Source organism: Nerophis lumbriciformis, linkage group LG09, assembly GCF_033978685.3.
Source record: "Nerophis lumbriciformis linkage group LG09, RoL_Nlum_v2.1, whole genome shotgun sequence".
NCBI lineage: Eukaryota > Metazoa > Chordata > Actinopteri > Syngnathiformes > Syngnathidae > Nerophis > Nerophis lumbriciformis.
In genome coordinates, this window is record NC_084556.2 from 54,890,776 (window position 1) to 54,911,168 (window position 20,393).

The window sequence follows — 20,393 nt, forward strand, 5'->3', positions numbered from 1 at the left end:
CTCCTGGTTGAAGGCGTTGACGGCATCCATGGTGGTGCGACACCCCGCGACGTCCCCTTAGCACCTTCTGCCGGCGTCTAGTCCAGCGAGGCTGGCCGCAACATGTCCGCTGCTCGCTGCTAACGCACGGAGCTAACCTTAGCACCAGGAGGCTAGCTCCTCGGCGGGCTCGCAAGGCATGCCGGGATGGAGATGTTGTCACCGATGTCGACCGCTAGATGGCAGCACTGTAGGCGTATAAAGGTTTATTTTTTATTTTTTATTAAACAACAAACATACATTTATAATGCACACAACAGTCAAGACACTTTTAACATCAGCGAAACATGTCAAGGAAAGAAAACAAAAGCAAATACAGGGAGTATTAAATAATAATTTTAAAAAAATAGGAAAAACAACAAAAAAATTAAAAAAAGACAAAAAGGGCTACCTAAATCACTTTAAAAGTTCGAATTTTGTGAACTATATTTTTTTACATCAAGTTATGCTGACAATTTCATTGAATAAACATTCGAGAGCAAATTTTGTGTTTAAAAATTAATTGTAAAAAAAATAAAAATCAGTTTATAAAAAATGAGTGCAGAAAAATAGTGTAAAAAATGTGTGTATAATGATTGATTTATTCATGAAAATTCAAAGTGGAAAAAATGTAGTGCAGACAAATGTGTAAAAAAGCACAGTGCAGAAAAATTATATTTAAAAAAACGTATCAAATTAAGATTCTGTGCAGGAAAGTTCAGTTTTAAAAAAACGAGTGCAGAAAAATTCAGTGCAAAATGTGTATAATGATTGATTGATAAAACAAAAACAAAAAAATCAGTGTAAAAAAATTAAGTGAGTAAAATTCAGTACAGACAAATTCAGTGCAAAAAAGTTTAGGGTGAAAAAAATTATGTGTAAAACAAATAAGTGTATAAAATTTCACTGTAAAATTTCAGTGCAAAATAACTTCAGTACAGACAAATTCACTGTAAAAAAAATAAGTGCAGAAAACGTCAGTGGACAGAAATCAGCGCATAAAAAATGGGTGCAGAAAAATTCAGTGTATATTAAATCATTGATTGATACAAATTTCAGTGCAGAAAACTTCAGTACAGAAAAAGTCAGTGCAAAAAAGTTTGGTGTGAAAAAAAGTATTGTAGAAAAATTCAGTGTAAAAAAGTTGAGTTCAGAAAAATTCAGTGTATAATGATTGATTGATAAAACAAACACAAATAAGTGAAGACAATTTCAGTGCAGAAAACTTCAGTACAGAAAAATTCAGTGTAAAATAGTTTAGTGTAAAACAAATAAGTGTATACAATTTCACTACAAAAAAGCAGTGCAAAAAATGTGTGTATAATGATTGATTTATTCATGAAAATTCAAAGTGGAAAAAATTTAGTGCAGACAAATGTGTAAAAAAGCACAGTGCAGAAAAATTAAATTTAAAAAACGTATCAAATTAAGATTCTGAGCAGGAAAGTTCAGTTTAAAAAAATTAGTGCAGAAAAATGCAGTGCAAAATGTGTATGATTAATTGATTAAAAAAAATCAGTGTAAAAAAATTAAGTGAGTAAAATTTCAGTGCAGAAAACTTCAGTACAGACAAATTCAGTGCAAAGAAGTTTAGTGTGAAAAAAATTCTGTGTAAAAAAATAAGTGTATAAAATTTCAGTGCAAAATAACTTCAGTACAGACAAATTCACTGTAAAAAATAAGTGCAGAAAACTTCAGTGGAAAGAAATCAGCGCATAAAAAATGGCCGCAGAAAATTCAGTGTAAAATTCATTGTTTGATAAAAATTTCAGTGCAGACAAATTCAGTACAGAAAAATTCAGTGTAAAATAGTTTAGTGTAAAAAAAAAATAAGTGTATACAATTTCACTACAAAAAATCAGTGCAAAAAACTTACTGTAAACAATAAGTGCAGAAATATTCAGTGTAAAGAAATCAGCGCATACAAATTCAGTGAATAATAATTCATTGATTGATAAACATTTCTGTCCAGAAAAATTCAGTGCGAAAAAGTTTAGTGTGAAAAAATTTAGTGCAGAAAAATTCAGTGTAGAAAAAATAATTGTATAAAATTTCGCTGTAAAAAATTTGGTACAGAAAAATTCACTGTAAAATCTTCAGTACAGAAACATTGAGTATACAAAAAAATCAGAGCAAAAAAGTTCAGTGTAAAATATCAGTGTATAATTATTGATTGATTGACACAAATCAGTGTAAATTAATTAAGTTACAACAATTTCAGTGCAGAAAAATTCAGTGTACAAAAAATTAGCACATAAAAATTTTGTGCAGAAAGGTTCAGTGTAAAACAAATTCGGTGCAGAAAACGTCAGTGCAAAAAAAAAAAATCAGTGTATAATGATTGATTGATAAAACAAACATCAGTGTAAAACAAAATAAGTGAAGAAAATTTCAGTGCAGACAACTTCAGAACAGAAAAATTCAGTGTAAAATAGTTTAGGGTAAAAAAACAAGTGTATACAATTTCACTACAAAAAAGCAGTGCAAAAAAACTTTAATAGAGACAAATTAATTGTAAACAATAAGTGCAGAAATCTTCAGTGTGAAGAAATCAGCGCATAAAAAGTCAGTGAATAATAATTCATTGATTGACAAAAATTTCAGTCCAGAAAAATTCAGTGCAAAAAAAGTTTAGTGCAGAAAAAAATAATTGTATAAAATTTCAATGTAAAAAAAATCAGTACAGGAAAATTCACAGTAAAAACTTCAGTACAGAAACTTTGAGTGTACAAAAAAAAATCAGCGCAAAAAAGTTCAGTGTAAAATATCAGTGTATAATGATTGATAAAAAGCAGTGTAAATTAATTAAGTTACAACAATTTCAGTGCACAAAAAAATTTGTGCATAAAGGTTCAGTGTAAAACAAATTCAGTGCATAAATATTCATTGCTTAAAACTCAAGACCCACTTCCGGTATATTAAACTGCATGGAGCACGTCAATCTGAAATTTACCGGAAGTGACCCTTTTGAAGTGACGATTATTTCAGGACTGAATTTTTATGCAATTGACTATGAACTTGAACAAAGTTTACTTGTAAAACACACGCATTCTGCTCACGAATATGTCTTTGATGAAATTGTCCGCATAGTTTGATTCAGTTCAAATCTAAAAAAGTCCGTGAAAAAAAAAAAAAAAAAAAAAAAAGTCTTTGCCAAAACACCTGTCTCTACTTGCAGTACAGCACACGGCCAATAGGTGGCGGTAAAAGCGCATCTTCGTCTTCATATGGTTTGTTTTTCTCTCAAGCTCCAGTGCAACAATGACAGGTGCACTCCTTCTAGGAAGAGCTTTTATAATTATTATGGCTCACATATTTTGCTTAGATTAACTATACAACATTTTTTTCCGTAACACCGTATCCAAAAAAAACCATGTTTTTTGAGTACTTAATCGTGTTTTATTACAGTTGTTGTCCTTTGTCAGATGATTGCGGCATCGTGCAAATGCTCTAAAATATTTACTTTGACTGACGTATTTGACCTCCAAAAAGCCCGATAATGTGTTCGATATCGGGCATAATTTGATATATGTGTATGAAAAGACAAGTTCTTTGTTCATGTGCCTTTTTTTTTTTTTAACCAGGCTGTTTTTCCGGGCCCAAGCCCCGCCCACCGGCGTCGATTGGCTCAAACCCGACGCCCCCTAACTCTACGACACGCCCACCTCCGAACCGGGAAAGTGGTTTGTTCAAACTGACAAACAAACAGTCGAACACACGAGTCGCTCCGAGAGAGGTCACTTTATTATTATCATCGATGATGACGTCATCGCTGTGACTTTCATCTAAGTTTGGGCGCGGCGGGACAAAAGAAAAGTGCACGACCTCAGACTGACTGCTTCCATTAGGCGGCGAGACGCGCTTGTGAAGCCCGGGAAAACGACGCAGCCATGCCGGTAGCGGACTGCGACGCGCCCCTGGAGGGCAGCAGCCAGGAGGCGGCGGAGGGCATCGTCCTCCCGGCCTCGCTGTGCAGCCCAGCCGCAGACATCCTGAAGAACTTCTACCACACCAAGCGGGTGGGCAACTACCTGATCGGCCGGAAGCTGGGCGAGGGATCCTTCGCCAAAGTCCGGGAGGGTCTCCATGCGCTCACCGGGGAAAAGGTCAGCAACACTTCTTTTCAACTTTAATGTGTTGCCATTTTTTTATCTAGTCATCCATCCATTAAAAAACTGTCACACACTAAAGTGACCATCTTGCATTGATTGTTATTCCAAGAGTGTGGAATATGTTCTAGTCCAAGGGTGTAATTGGCAATAACTGGAATATGTTCTAGTCCAAGAGTGTAATTGGCAATAACTGGAATATGTTCTAGTCCAAGAGTGTAATTGGCAATAACTGGAATATGTTCTAGTCCAAGAGTGTAATTGGCAATAACTGGAATATGTCCTTGGATATAATGGCCTCCCTCCTTGGTCCGAGTCAGCAGCATTTGTTTTGTCAGGTGGAGCAACAAAGGGACTGTTTGTTGTTGTTGAGGAGGGGAAACAAAACAAAAAAAACAGCTGTTTCTTATATTTACCAAAGTAAAAGCATGAAAATAAAGACTTTGTTGAATGACTGCCAATACATTCTGTCACATATTATATTGGTGTCAGATTGGGACCGGGGGTATACGTTATGGGCGGCTACACCGTCACGCATGTGTACTTCAAGTCTTTATTGAGGTGTGGAGGCTTGTGTTGCCTTAAACATCTCTATGGAGCAGTGCTTCTCAATCATCATTTTTGTTTTTTATTAAATGCCCCCCCTAAATCAAAATATGATTGAGAACCTGATATTTATTAATTTATCCGTTCAAACCACTTTTTGTTTACATAAACATCTCTATGGAGCAGTGCTTATCAATCATTTCTGGTGATGTCATTTTGTTTTTATAAATGCCCCCCCCAAATCAAACTATGATTGAGAACCTGCTATTTATTAATTTATCAGTTTAAACCACTTTTTGTTTACATAAACATCTCTATGGAGCAGTGCTTATCAATTATTTCTGGTGACATCATTTTTTTGTTTTATAAATGCCCCCCCTAAATCAAACTATGATTGAGAACCTGATTTTTATTGATCAATTTATCCGTTTAAACCACTTTTTGTTTACATAAACATGTCTATGGAGCAGTGCCTCTCAATTACTTCTGGTGACGTCATTTAAAAAAATAAAATAAACGCCCCCCCTAAATTAAAATATGATTGAGAACCTGATTTTTATTTATCAATTTATCCGTTCAAACCACTTTTTGTTTACATAAACATCTCTATGGAGCAGTGCTTCTCAATCATTTCTGGTGATGTCATTTTGTTTTTATAAATGCCCCCCCAAATCAAACTATGATTGAGAACCTGATATTTATTAATTTATCAGTTTAAACCACTTTTTGTTTACATAAACATCTCTATGGAGCAGTGTGTCTCAATTACTTCGGTGACGTCATTTAAAAAAAAATAAATGCCCCCCCTAAATCAAAATATGATTGAGAACCTGATTTTTATTTATCAATTTATCCGTTCAAACCACGTTTTGTTGCCTTAAACATCTCTATGGAGCAGTGCTTTTTAAATTATTTCTGGTGACATCAATTTTTTTTAATATAAACGCCCCCCCTAAATCAAAATACGATCGAAAACCTGATATTTATTTATTAATTTATCCGTTCAAACCACTTTTTGTTTACATAAACATCTCTATGGAGCAGTGCTTCTCTATCATTTCTGGTGACATCATTTTTGTTTTTTATTAAATGCCCCCCCTAAATCAAACTATGATTGAGAACCTGATATTTATTTATCAATTAATCAGTTTAAACCACTTTTTGTTTACATAAACATCTCTATGGAGCAGTGCTTATCAATTATTTCTGGTGACATCATTTTTTTGTTTTATAAACGCCCCCCCTTAATCAAAATATGATTGAGAACCTGATATTTATTTATCGATTCATCCGTTCAAACCACTTTTTGTTTACATACACATCTCTATGGAGCAGTGCTTCTCAATTATTTCTGGTGACGTCATTTAAAAAAAATATATAAACGCCCCCCCTAAATCAAAATATAATTGAAAACCTGATATTTATTTATTAATTTATCCATTCAAACCACTTTTTGTTTACATAAACATCTCTATGGAGCAGTGCTTCTCAATTATTTCTGGTGACGTCATTTTTTTTTATATAAACGCCCCCCCTAAATCAAAATATGATTGAAAACTTGATATTTATTTATTAATTTATCCGTTCAAACCACTTTTTGTTTACATAAACATCTCTACAAAGTGTCCCCTTGGAGCAGTGCTTTTCAATTATTTTTGGTGACATCATTTTTTATAGACGCCCCCCCTAAATTAAAATATGATTGAGAACCTGATATTTATCAGTCAAACCACTTTTTGTTTACATAAACATCTCTATGGAGCAGTGCGTCTCAATTACTTCTGGTGACGTCATTTAAAAAAAAATAAATGCCCCCCCTAAATCAAAATATGATTGAGAACCTGATTTTTATTTATCAATTTATCCGTTCAAACCACGTTTTGTTGCCTTAAACATCTCTATAGAGCAGTGCTTCTCAATTATTTCTGGTGACGTCATTTAAAAAAAATATAAACGCCCCTCCCTAAATCAAAATAGGATCGAAAACCTGATATTTATTTATTAATTTATCGGTTCAAACCACTTTTTGTTTACATAAACATCTCTATGGAGCAGTGCTTCTCAATTACTTCTGGTGACGTCATATTTGTTTAAATAAACGCCCCCCCTAAATCAAAATATGATTGAGAACCTGATATTTATTTATCGATTTATCCGTTCAAACCACTTTTTGTTTACATAAACATCTCTATGGAGCAGTGCTTCTCAATCATTTCTGGTGATGTCATTTTTTTTTATAAACGCCCCCCCTAAATCAAACTATGATTGAGAACCTGATATTTATTTATCGATTTAAACCACTTTTTGTTTACATAAACATCTCTATGGAGCAGTGCTTCTCAATTATTTCTGGTGACTTCATTTTTTTTTTTAAATAAATGCCCCCCCTAAATCAAAATATGATTGAGAACCTGATATTTATTTATCAATTTATTAGTTCAAACCACTTTTTGTTTACATAAACATCTCTATGGAGCAGTGCTTATCAATTATTTCTGGTGACATAATTTTTTTATTTTTTCATAAACGCCCCCCCCCTAAATCAAAATATGATCGAGAACCTGATATGTATTCATTAATTTATCCGTTCAAACCACTTTTTGAGTTGATGGCATTAGCACATGCCACCGGGCTGAAGATTTGTGTTGCTTTCTCGCGCCCCCCCTCCCGTATACAAACCTGTTGATTATTTTTGTGTATCGTTCAAGAATGAAAAAAAAACAAAAACATTAATACAGGAAGTCTCTGCCCCCCCTTACTGTTTGAGAAAGTCATCATCTTTGCTAATGACCTCACCTTCTGAGTGACAATATCCACGTCCTTTGTGTGTGTGTGTGTGTGTGTGTGTGTGTGTGTGTGTGTGTTTGTGCGACACGCCACCTCGTCTTTTGTCCGCCGCTCGCTGGCGGTGATCTCACCGCCGAGGTGGGTGGGGGGGAGGGGGGTGACATTGATGGCGGGCCTATGGGGGAGCGGCGCCGCTGCTTGAATATGCAATGAGTGTCTCTGATAAATGGCCCCTCATCAGGATTCTGCCAGCGCAGAACTCTCCTGAAGGCCACCCTCGGACGCTCTTTGTTCTCCCGTGAAGACGTCGGTGGCACACGACGGAGGCCTACTGTTGACTACATCACGGTTAGAACAATATGTATAATAATATATATATATATATATAGCATACAACAATATGTATATTAATATATATATATAGCATACAACAATATGTATATTAATATATATATATAGCATACAACAATATGTATAATAATATATAGTCACCTTATGTGCCCCCGCCCCCACCTCTCTTTGTTGAGGATGATGCAAACACATGCAATGAGGGGGGGGGGGGGGGGGCTTGCTTAGGGGCCGTGAGTTTATTCAAGCACAACAAAAGGAAACAGGTTCTTTTTTGCATCCCTAGAAAGTGTGTGTGTGTGTGTGTGTGGTCATGGAGGGCATGGGCGGGGTCACATGTGTATGTGTGTGTGTGTGTGTGTGGTCATGGAGGGCATGGGCGGGGTCACATGTTTTTGATGTCTGTAACCCACTTTCCTCCCATGTCTTGCCCCTCCTCACCCCCCTGTTTCTGTCTGAGGGGAGCCTGATAAACAACTCGACGCCCCTCCGGCTCATGGGCGCAACCCCCCGCTCCCCTCTGTCTCACTGTAAATACAGTGAGCACCCCCCCCACCCCCCCACACACACGCACACACTGGGATGTAGACCGGGTGCATTTAGTGCTGTGATGCAAGCCGTCCAATAGCAGAATGTTATCTCCAGGGCATATTTACATCAAGCAAAGTGTATTCAAAATGAAAGGTACAATTATTATGAATGGGAGGTACAGTACAGGCCTAAAGTTTGGACACACCTTCTCCCAATTCAATGTGTTTTCATTATTTTCATGACTATTGACATTGTAGATTGTCACATCAAAACTATGAATGGACACATGTGGAGTTATGTACCAAGTCCCCCCGCTACGGCACGGCTCAAGGGTCGAAAAGGAAGCGTGTGCATTATTCGCCCGTTAAAAAAAAATGTGGGCTGTTACTGAAATTTGTAGTAACACGGTATTATCGCATTAACTTTGACAGCCCTAATTTATATATATATATAATATACATAGAACAGGCCAAAAGTTTGGACACACCTTCTCATTCAATGCGTTTTCATTATTTTTATGACTATTTACTTTGTAGATTGTCACACGTGTATAATTATAAAAACTTAAAATTAACGGATAGATCTGAAGTTGAGCTAGAGATTTAGGTGTTGAAAGTAAAAATAATATTTATTGACATGACTTATTTTTAACACTGCAAGACGTTTAGTCTGATTTTTTTTTAAACTGGAGTTGCTTAAAATAAATTCTAAAAACTCAAAATTAACGGGTAGATCTGAAGTTGATCTAAAGATTTAGGCGTTGAAAGCAAAAATAATATTTATTGATATGACTTATTTTTCACACGTTTATGACTGTTTTTTTTTTAAACTGGCATTGCTTGAAATAAATTATAACAACTTAAAATCAACGGGTAGATCTGAAGTTGATCCAGATATTTAGGCGTTGAAAGTAAAAATAATATTTGATATGACTTATTTTTACCACTTTTAGGGCGTGTAGTATGATTTTTTAAAAACTGTCATCGCTTAAAATAAATGATAAAAACTTAAAATCAACGGATAGATCTGAAGTTGATCTAGAGATTTAGGTGTTGAAAGTAAAAATAATATTTATTGACATTACTCATTTTTAAGACTTTTATGAGTGGCGACCAAGACGTTTTTTTAACGTTTAGTTTTAACGTTTAGTCTGATCTGAAGTTGATCCTCAGATTTAGGCGTTGAAAGTAAAAATAATATTTGATATGACTTATTTTTACCACTTTTAGGGCGTGTGGTATGATTTTTTAAAAACTGTCATCGCTTAAAATAAATGATAAAAACTTAAAATCAACGGCTAGATCTGAAGTTGATCTAAAGATTTAGGCGTTGAAAGTAAAAATAATATCTATTGAGTGTGAATGTTGTCTGTCTATCTGTGTTGGCCCTGCGATGAGGTGGCGACTTGTCCAGGGTGTACCCCGCCTTCCGCCCGATTGTAGCTGAGATAGGCTCCAGCGCCCCCCGCGACCCCAAAGGGAATAAGCGGTAGAAAATGGATGGATGGATGGAGGACTTATTTTTAACATGTTTAAGACTGATTTTTTTTTAACTGGCATTGCTTAAAATAAATTATAACAACTTCAAATCAACGGACAGATCTGAAGTTGATCCAGAGATTTAGGCCTTGAAAGTAAAAATAATATTTGATATGACTTATTTTTAACACTTTTAGGACGTTTAGTCTGATTTTTTTTTTAACTGGCATTGCTTAAAACAAATTATAAAAACGTATAATTAACGGATAGCTCTGAAGTCGAGCTAGAGATTAAGGTGTTGAAAGTAAAAATAATATTTATTGACATGACTTATTTTTAAGACTTTTATGATTGGCGGCCAAGACGTTTAGTCTGATTTTTTTTTAAACTGGAATTGCTTAAATTACATTCTAAAAACTCAAAATCAACGGGTAGATCTGAAGTTGATCTAAAGATTTAGGCGTTGAAAGTAAAAATAATATTTATTGATATGACTTATTTTTAACACGTTTATGACTGTTTTTTTTAAAAACTAGCATTGTTTAAAATAAATTCTAACAACTTAAAAATCAACAAACAGATCTGAAGTTGATCTCGAGAGTTAGGCTTTGAAAGTAAAAATAATATTTGAAATGACTTATTTTTAACAATTTTAAGATGTTTAGTCAGATTTTTTTTTAAACCGTCATTGCTAAAAAATAATAATGAACTGGCTTTTGAGTAGGTGTCACCAAAAAAATAAAAAATACCACTCCACTTGAACTTAACGACAGCATAAGTCCACCCCAGACGGTTAATAATAAATAGGTTAGTGGTTTTCGAAACTAGTGTTGTAGCCACCAACCATTTTCTAAGACTAAATAATACGATTCCTGTTGATTTCTTATCGGTATCAACCAATACTCAAGGCAGCGATATCGGTATTGTATCGGCAGTGAAGAAGTTGTCTATTAAAATGCATCTGCCTGGAAAGAAAGGGACAGATGGATGAGGTACGACATGGTGAATAAATATTCAAATACTTTATTCCTCCCAGAGGAACCAATCAAGTAAGAAGTCGTCGTGCAAGAAGTCTAATGAGAGGATGTGGAGGTCCTGGAAGGACAAACGGACGAGAACATTCGCTCCCTGACTTCATTAACAACACCGTGATTAATCTCTTGTCTCCTTGAGATGATTTGTTGTCGGAGGGAAGGTCGGCGACGGCGTTCTTGAACCCGTGTCTAGACGGCACGCAAGGAGAGGACGGTCGTAGAATATAACGAGTTCCGGAAAGACAAAAAGGACATTTTCTGTGTCATATTTAACGAGGAGGCGCTCCAGGTCGGTCAGAACACAGGAATGGAACTCTCCAACTTGGGTTGGGTCTGAGGTTCTGAACCAGGCTCCATTTGTTCCTCCGCAGATGGAATGACGTTTGCTTTCCTCTGGCTTTATGACAGTTGAACACACTGATTACCTCCCCGCCCCACATTGGGAAGCAGCTGCCAGAAGGGGCTCGGTGTCACGTTGTAGCGCTCGTCACCTGTTGGTCTGTGGAATCTTCCCCCACAATCCACCAGGGCCCTCACGCTCAGTCCACAATCCGGTGAAAGAGCATGGCTGATTGACAGACTCTCACCTCAGTCCAATACCCATCATCATCGGCGGTCAGTCGAAGGAGAATGACGATCCTCCTGGTAGGGGTGTATCCCTTTATGGAGGATGCCTGTGCGTGACTTTGTTTAACGTGGGGAGACCGGTGTGGAGTCACCACACGATCCTTGACAGAATCAGATCAGAAGGGTCCAGTGGCATGGAGTCCAAGACAACTAGGGACCCTAGTTCTTAAATCTACCGTCTTCCGCCTGCTCCGCCGTTGAGGTCTTCACCATCCCTGGCTAGGGGGCAGTCAGGTACTCGGCCTTTGCCAAGGGCCACCTGGGGTAACAGTAGTAAAGGGGTTAACCTCCTAGTGCCCCAAGACCCCATAGAGGAGCCTCCACTGCCGGATGCACTTTAACGTCACCCAATAGCCATACCCGTCATACGTCCTCATCCCCCTGTCCTCCTCGCTTCCAGGTGGCGGTGAAGGTGATCGACAAGCGCAAGGCCAAGAAGGACTCGTACGTCACCAAGAACCTGCGGCGCGAGGGCCACATCCAGCAGATGATCCGCCACCCCAACATCACGCAGCTGCTGGACATCCTGGAGACGGACAACAGCTACTACCTGGTGATGGAGCTGTGCCCCGGCGGCAACCTCATGAACCGCATCTACGACAAGAAGCGTCTGGACGAGCGCGAGACGCAGAAGTACATCCGGCAGCTGGTGCTGGCCGTGGAGCACCTGCACAGGGCGGGCGTGGTCCACAGGTACATGACTGAATAACACGCAGGGGACTTTTTGCTCTTTTAGGTACATTGTTGCTCTATTTCTGACCCATTATTTTAGTCCTGTCACTCTAAATTCAAGACATTTTCCTATAAGTTTTTTTTAGGGCTGCAGCTATCCATTATTTCAGTAAACGCGTATTCTATTCATTAGTTTTTTTCGACTAATCGGATAAAAAACTCAAGGTGTATTTTAGGTAAATTAGTTGAAATATATAAATAATAATAATAATACTTGCCATAGCCTTAATTACTTTCTTTTATCTTCTGTATTCTTTCTTTTACATTTTAACTCCCTTTTCCTTCTACATTAATTATTTTATCTACCTTCTTTATAACTTATTTGACCTTCTTTTTACGAAATATTATTTAACTTGTATTTACTTTATTCACCTTCTTCTTATCTTTTATTTATCTAATTTACATTTGACCTTTTCTTTACCTTCTTTACATTGTATTGACTTTATTTACATCACTGCTCCCCTCACCTCCCAGGGGGTGATCAAGGGTGATGGGTCAAATGCAGAGAATCATTTCGCCACACCTAGTGTGTGTGTGTGTGTGTGTGTGTGTGTGTGTGTGTGTGTGTGTGTGTGTGACAATCATTGGTACTTTAACTTTAAATTTAATTTACCTTCTTGACATTTTATTTATCTTTTTTACATTTGATGAACCTCCTATTAACCCTTGTATTTGCTTTTATTCACCTTTTTATTTACCTTATTTTACTGTTAATTTACCTTCTTTACATTTTATTTACCCATTACATTTTATTTTCCTTCTATTTTCTTCCTGTTACCTTTTTATTTCATTTTTTACCTTTTTCTTTTTTACCTTCTTTGCATTTAAATCTCCTTTATTTTCATCTTAACCTTTTTATTTACTTATATTTAGCTTCTTTTATCTCTTTTACATTTACCTTGTATATACATTTTTATTCACCTTCTTTTATGTTTTTATTTACCTTTTACATTTGATTTACCTTCTTTAACTTCTTTTAATTTACTTTCTTTTTTAATTAAAAAAAAAAAAATCTTCTTTTACCTTTTTTGACCACATCCACAGCACGTATTCAGGTTCAAATAGCTTTTTCTTCTTTACCTCATTTGACATTAATTTAATCTTTTACCTTGTATTTATTTTGTATTTTATTTTAATATTTCAGTTTAAAATTAATTTGCAGGTCAACAATACACTCAAAAATGATTTAATGGCAGTTTGAGCCAGCCATGACGAAACATTTTTTGGATTCGTTTTTTTTCTACTTTACGACAAAATGAACTTTATTGGTAGTCCTAAACACTTGTTTTGCTTTTCGCTGTGTTTGCAAAGCGACGATGACGGCGAAACTCTCGACTCAAAATTGTCTCTCGTTCCAAACAGTAAATACGACAAATTGTACCGTTGTTCTCCAAAATGAAACGCTGAAATCTGAAAGTGCACAATTATATATGACTGGGCAGTTATAAATTGTAGTCAAAGGGGACTTTCTTCACCCACAATCCTAAACCGCTATTAAGGTTGGAATCTGACAATGCATCAACATTAGTTTTATTACAAATTTTATGTATATTAAGGATTTATTTGTAAAAAGTACTTTACATTGAGTAAACAACCTCAAAGTGCTACAGTGTATTAAAAAAATAAAAATAAAAATAAAAACTAGAACAGCCAAATAGCTACAACTAGTATGCATATATCTAAAAAAGGCTTTTTTAAGAAGAAAGGTTTTTAAGCCTTTTTTAAAAGCATCCACAGTCTGTGGTGCCCTCAGGTGGTCAGGGAGAGCGTTCCACAGACTGGGAGCGGCGGAGCAGAAAGCCTGGGCTCCCATTGGACTGATCTTTGCCACAGTACTCCAGCCTCTAACATTTTATTACATGGGTTATTTTATGCAGTTTTCTTACGCATAAAAAAACCTAACATAAATATGAGTGGTTAGAGTGTCCGCCCTGAGATCGGTAGGTCGTGAGTTCTGAGTTCTTAGTCATACCAAAGACTATAAAACTCGGACCCATTACCTCCTTGCTTGGCACTCAGCATCAAGGGTTGGAATTGGGGGGTTAAATCAACCAAAAATGATTCCTGGGCGTGGCCACCGCTGATGCTCACTGCTCCCCTCACCTCGCAGGGGGTGATGGGTCAAATGCAGAGAATAATTTCGCTACACCTAGTGTGTGTGTGACAATCATTGGTACTTTAACGTAATAATAGATAATAGACATTTAAAGGGAAAAAACATCAGTTTTTATCTAAGACTGAAGTTCATTAAGAGATTTCAACAACAAAGTTGAAACAAATATGAATAAAACATTTTTTATACACAAATGACTTGAGGTGTCCATATACTTTTATCCAGATAGTTTAAAGGGGAACATTATCACAATTTCAGAATTGTTAAAAGCATTAAAAATCAGTTCCCAGTGGCTTATTATATTTTTCGAAGTTTTTTTCAAAATTTGACCCATCACGCAATATCCCTAAAAAAAGCTTCAAAGTGCCTGATTTTAACCATCGTTATAAACACCCGTCCATTTTCCTGTGACGTCACATAGTGATGCCAACACAAACAAATATGGTGGATAGAACAGCAAGCTATAGCGACATTAGCTCGGATTCAGACTCGGATTTCAGCGGCTTAAGCGATTCAACAGATTACGCATGTATTGAAACGGATGGTTGTAGTGTGGAGGCAGGTAGCCAAAACCAAATTGAAGAAGAAACTGAAGCTATTGAGCCATATCGGTTTGAACCGTATGCAAGCGAAACCGACGAAAACGACACGACAGCCAGCGACACGGGAGAAAGCGAGGACGAATTCGGCGATCGCCTTCTAACCAACGATTGGTATGTGTTTGTTTGGCATTAAAGGAAACTAACAACTATGAACTAGGTTTACAGCATATGAAATACATTTGGCAACAACATGCACTTTGAGAGTGCAGACAGCCCAATTTTCATCAATTTATTTATTCTGTAGACATACCCTCTTGTCAGCAGGCCAGGGAAGCTAGGGTGGATATTCTTCTCTTGATCATCTTCGGTGGCATAAGGGACGGTGTGAGCCAAGACATCCAGGGGGTTTAGCTCGCTCGTCTGCGGGAACAAACTGCCGCCATTGCTTGCCGTGCTAGCGAGGTCCTTTGTCCCTGAATTGCTCACACACTCCGGCAGATTCAATGGGGGTCTGGCGGCAGATTTCTTTGACTTTATGGTTGTAAATGCATCTGCTTTGAGTGTCGCAGGATATCCACACATTCTTGCCATCTCTGTCGTAGCATAGCTTTCGTGGGTAAAGTGTGCGGAACAAACCTCCAATTTCTTGCCACTTTGGCATCTTTGGGCCACTGGTGCAACTTGAATCCGTCCCTGTTGGTGTTGTTACACCCTCCGACAACACACCCACGAGGCATGATGTCTCCAAGGTACGGAAAACAGTCGAAAAAATGGAAAATAACAGAGCTGATTTGACTCGGTGTTTGAGAAAATGGCGGATTGCTTCCCGATGTGACGTCACGTCGATAATAGAAAGGCGTTTAATTCGCCAAAATTCACCCATTTAGAGTTCTGAAATGGGTTAAAAAAATATCTGGTCTTTTTTGTGCAACATGAAGGTATATATTGACGCTTACATAGGTCTGCTGATAATGTTCCCCTTTAAGGTGGACACAAGAGATGTAGTCGGCATGTGGTGTGCAGTTTATGATGTGCTATCTCAATAAAAGATGTCTTTTCTCTCTGGGTGCTGCAGAGATCTGAAGATCGAGAACCTGCTGCTGGACGAGCAGGACAACATAAAGCTGATAGGTAACCATTTTCTCCTCTTCCTGTCCTTGCTGGCCTCACTTCAGTCATGCATTCATTCATGAGGCAGAAGATTGTGACAGCAGAGAGCAATTATTGGTGCCGTGCCAACATCTTCTCAGCTGCCGGCGTCTAGCAGCCGCCCCATGCGGTGCCGGGGGAGTTAAGAGCAATTTAATGTGCTTTTAAACCCCTCGCAAGACCCCGCCAAAGTGCTAATCTGCCTCCAGCGCGCAATGAGGCAATTCATCTCATAGCGTGGACGCAAACGGCGGTAGTAAACCCCGGAAATAACATTTCACCTTTCCCCTCCCTCAGACTTTGGACTGAGCAACTGCGCCGGCATCCTTGGATACTCGGATCCATTCAGCACTCAGTGTGGGAGTCCCGCCTACGCCGCTCCTGAACTGCTCTCCAGGAAGAAATACGGACCCAAAGTGGACGTTTGGTCCATGTGAGTTCTTGACTCGCTAAAGCAATTTAGCAAATCTGTTCCAGTTCTGAATAAGGATGTGTTCTTCCAGCGGGGTGAACATGTACGCCATGTTGACGGGTACGCTTCCCTTCACCGTGGAGCCCTTCAGTCTACGGGCCCTGCACCAGAAGATGGTGGACAAGGAGATGAACCCTCTGCCGCCATCGCTCTGCACAGGTTGGTCACCATTGACGTATGCTAATGTGACCCGCCTGCTTCAGTCCTGGATTTTCCTGTTCCAACCTGCTATCTACAAACCCCGTTTCCATATGAGTTGGGAAATTGTGTTAGATGTAAATATAAACAAATCTTTTTCAAGCCATATTCAGTTGAATATGCTACAAAGACAACATATTTGATGTTCAAACTCATAAACATTTTTTTTTGCGTGCGAATAATCATTAACTTTAGAATTTGATGCCAGCAACACGTGACAAAGAAGTTGGGAAAGGTGGCAATAAATACTGATAAAGTTGAGGAATGCCGTGAGCAAATTGTTGAACAGTTTAAGAAAAACCTTTCCCAACCAGCCATTGCAAGGAATTTAGGGATTTCACCATCTACGCTCCGTAATATCATCAAAGGGTTCAGAGAATGTGGAGAAATCACTGCACGTAAGCAGCTAAGCCCGTGACCTTCCATCCCTCAGGCTGTACTGCATCAACAAGCAACATCAATGTGTAAAGGATATCACCACATGGGCTCAGGAACACTTCAGAAACCCACTGTCAGTAACTACAGTTGGTCGCTACATCTGTAAAACTCTCCTATGCAAAAACTATGTTCCTTTTGGGAGTAAACATTGATTGATTGATTGACATTTTTGACACAATTGGAAAAGCATACGGTCAAAACTTTCCTCCCAACCCATTATCAGCCATTTTTGGCGTATGCCCCCGATAACCACCACTAAAACGCGCTGTTGCTTTTACGACCTTGCTGGCCAGGCGATTGATCTTGTTTAATTGGAAGCTGGCTCGCCCTCCATCACACGGCCGTTGGATTAGAGAGGTTCTCTACAATCTAAAACTGGAAAAACTTAAGTTTTTTGCTAAAAGGCTCGGCTCAAGCATTTGAAAGCTCATGGAGTCCTTTTTTGCTGTATGTCAACTCTCTTGACCTATGCCCACACGCAGATAAGGAATAATCTCCCTTTTATTTATTAGTATTATTTTATTCTATTTTTATTTTATTATATATTATTACTATTAAATTTTTATTTGTATTTTATTATTATTATTATATTTATCTGTCTGTCTCTGGCCTCGTATGTGTGTGTGTGTGTGAGAATGTGTCTGTCTTTGTCGTCTTACTTGTTATATAATTGTGCCATTTGTCCCTCGTTGGTGGGACCTGAGTGGGGTGGGAGGGTGGGTGGGTGGTTTGGGTTTTAAGGGAAAGGGTGTGAATCATTTACTGACTTTAAAATTGTACTGTTTCGACTTGCACTTTTTTCTGTCTATTTGAAAATGCCAATAAAAAAAAGTTGGGAAAAAAAACCAAAAAAAAAACCTCTCCTATGCAAGGCGAAAACCGTTTATCAACAACACCCAGAAACGCCGTGGGCTTCGCTGGGCCTGAGCTCATCTAAGATGGACTGATACAAAGTGGAAAAGTGTTCTGTGGTCTGACGAGTCCACATTTCAAATTGTTTTTGGAAACTGTGGACGTCGTGTCCTCCGGACCAAAGAGGAAAAGAACCATCCGGATTGTTCTAGGCGCAAAGTTGTAAAGCCAGCATGTGTGATGGTATGGGGGTGTATTAGTGGCCAAGATATGGGTAACTTACACATCTGTGAAGGCACCATTAATGCTGAAAGGTACATACAGGTTTTGTTGCCATCCAAGCAACGTTACCATGGACGCCCCTGCTTATTTCAGCAAGACAATGCCAAGTCACGTGTTACATCAACGTGGCTTCATAGTAAAAGAGTGCGGGTACTAGACTGGCCTGCCTGCAGTCCAGACCTGTCTCCCATTGAAAATGTGAAGCCTAAAATAGCACAACAGAGACCTCCGGACTGTTGAACAACTTAAGCTGTACATCAAGCAAGAATGGGAAAGAATTCCACCTGAGAAGCTTCAAAAATGTGTCTCCTCAGTTCCCAAATGTTTACAGAGTGTTGTTAAAAGGAAAGGCCATGTAACACAGTGGTGAACATGCCCTTTCCCAACTACTTTGGCACGTGTTGCAGCCATGAAATTCTAAGTTAATTATTATTTGCAAAAACATCAAATATGTTGTCTTTATAGTGCATTCAATTGAATATGGGTTGAAAATGATTTGCAAATCATTGTATTCTGTTTATATTTACATCTAACACAATTTCCCAACTCATATGGAAACGGGGTTTGTACTGAGCTGCTGATGAGGTTGTCAGGGGGTGAGGTTTACCAACGTACACGTGGCCTGACCTTCGTTACACTATTGTGATTCTGAGGAATGTTGTTCCGTACTTAAGAGACAATGTGGCATGACTAATGGAAGACAAAAGCATTACCAGTAAATCCAGCCCTAGTGAGCGTGATGCAATGACGCTGTACCTCAGTGCCACCTCATAATAATACCGGGCTTACCTAATTGTGTAAGCATGGATTAATAAAGCTGCTGACTCAGGTTGCCATGACGGATGTCTTATGTAATATCTAAGGACGAGGGCCAAGTCATGTTAAGACGACAGCAAAAAGTTCTCCTTTGTGTTTGTCTAGCCGCCATCTGCCTCCTGAAGAAGCTCCTAGAGCCGGACCCCAACAAGCGGCCCAACATCCACCAGGTGATGGCGGACTCATGGCTGCAGCTGGCCAACAAGAACACGGGGGCGCCGTACCTCAACAGGTAGACGAGAAGGTTCCATTGAAACCAGCCGTCTTGCTAACCGACCGACTTTTGGTTTTGGAAGGATCCACATCGAGGAAATCAACCACACGGTGTTGCTGCACATGACGGAGAAGATGGCGTACAAGCACAGCGAGGTGCTGAGCGCCGTGCTCACCAACCGCGCCTGCCACACTCTGGCCGTTTACTTCCTCCTCAACAAGAAGATGAAGAGGCTCTCCAAAGAGTACAGGGTAAGGTGACGCTATCTGACCGGCGCACCTTCATACCTGCCAACTTTTGAAATCAGAAAAACCTAGTAGCCAGGGTCCAGGGGCCGCAGGCCCCGGTAGGTCCAGGACAAAGTCCTGGTGGGGGGTTCAGGCTTCGCCCCCCGACGCAAAATGATTATTAGCATTCAGACAGGTTAAAATGTTGCTAAAACCATCACTTTTCTATCAGTCACAGTGACTTTTCAAAACAAAAATATTACAGCAAAAATCATATGGGTTGATTGACATGTTTATTCTGTAAGCTAACTTCAATAGTTTGAAATGATTTTGACAGTTAATGCCAGTTATCCTGTCAACCTTTCACAAGACTTCAATTTGTTCATTGAAAGTATAAACACTTTTTACAGTAAACAAATGGTAAAACAGTACTAAACAATTCCATAAAAAAAAAAATTGGTGTCATTATTAACTTTCTGTCCAAGCTTGTATAATCTACTGCCTTGTTCAATTGTACAAAATATTCTGTGCCTAAAATTCACATTTCTATCACAATTATCATACTGTAAACATGGTAAGCTAACTTCATTACAATTAATAGTCCTGTCAATAGCATGGAATTACAATTCAAATTTAGTTTTTTTGTAAGCCTTTCAAAAGAATTCAAAATATGAAAAATTCATGAAAATGAATTGAAGCCATCAGACACTTGAAAAGTGGCACATCACATCTCTAATGTAATCATTTGAACTTTTCAACAGAAATAGCACTGCAAAAATATTAAGGACATACTTCTGTATTTTGGTAGTTATGCTGTCAACATTTAACAAGATTTCTTCAACTTGGACTTGAAAGCATAAATAGTATAAACACTTTTAAC

At 38.3% G+C, this 20,393-nt stretch overlaps 2 protein-coding genes across 4 annotated transcripts in view; one reads left to right on the forward strand and one right to left on the reverse strand.

Moving 5' to 3' along the window:
• The window catches only part of scaf4a (SR-related CTD-associated factor 4a), a 39,759-nt gene extending 39,564 nt beyond the window's left edge, over window positions 1–195 (reverse strand). For all 3 annotated transcript variants that reach the window (XR_012050616.1, XM_072913857.1, XM_061961743.2), the window contains exon 1: window positions 1–195. Coding sequence is in view for 2 of the 3 variants with exons in the window: in XM_072913857.1 (XP_072769958.1) it covers window positions 1–30 (30 nt within the window). In the remaining variant the exon portion in view is untranslated.
• Window positions 195–20,393, forward strand: part of hunk (hormonally up-regulated Neu-associated kinase) — a 27,903-nt gene continuing 7,704 nt past the window's right edge. The window contains exons 1-8 of the mRNA XM_061962847.2: window positions 195–243; window positions 3,603–4,124; window positions 11,879–12,171; window positions 15,941–15,996; window positions 16,312–16,447; window positions 16,518–16,645; window positions 19,178–19,304; window positions 19,369–19,537. Coding sequence (XP_061818831.1) covers window positions 3,909–4,124; window positions 11,879–12,171; window positions 15,941–15,996; window positions 16,312–16,447; window positions 16,518–16,645; window positions 19,178–19,304; window positions 19,369–19,537 — 1,125 coding nt within the window. The 5' untranslated portion in view covers window positions 195–243; window positions 3,603–3,908. The remainder of the gene's footprint in view (window positions 244–3,602; window positions 4,125–11,878; window positions 12,172–15,940; window positions 15,997–16,311; window positions 16,448–16,517; window positions 16,646–19,177; window positions 19,305–19,368; window positions 19,538–20,393) is intronic.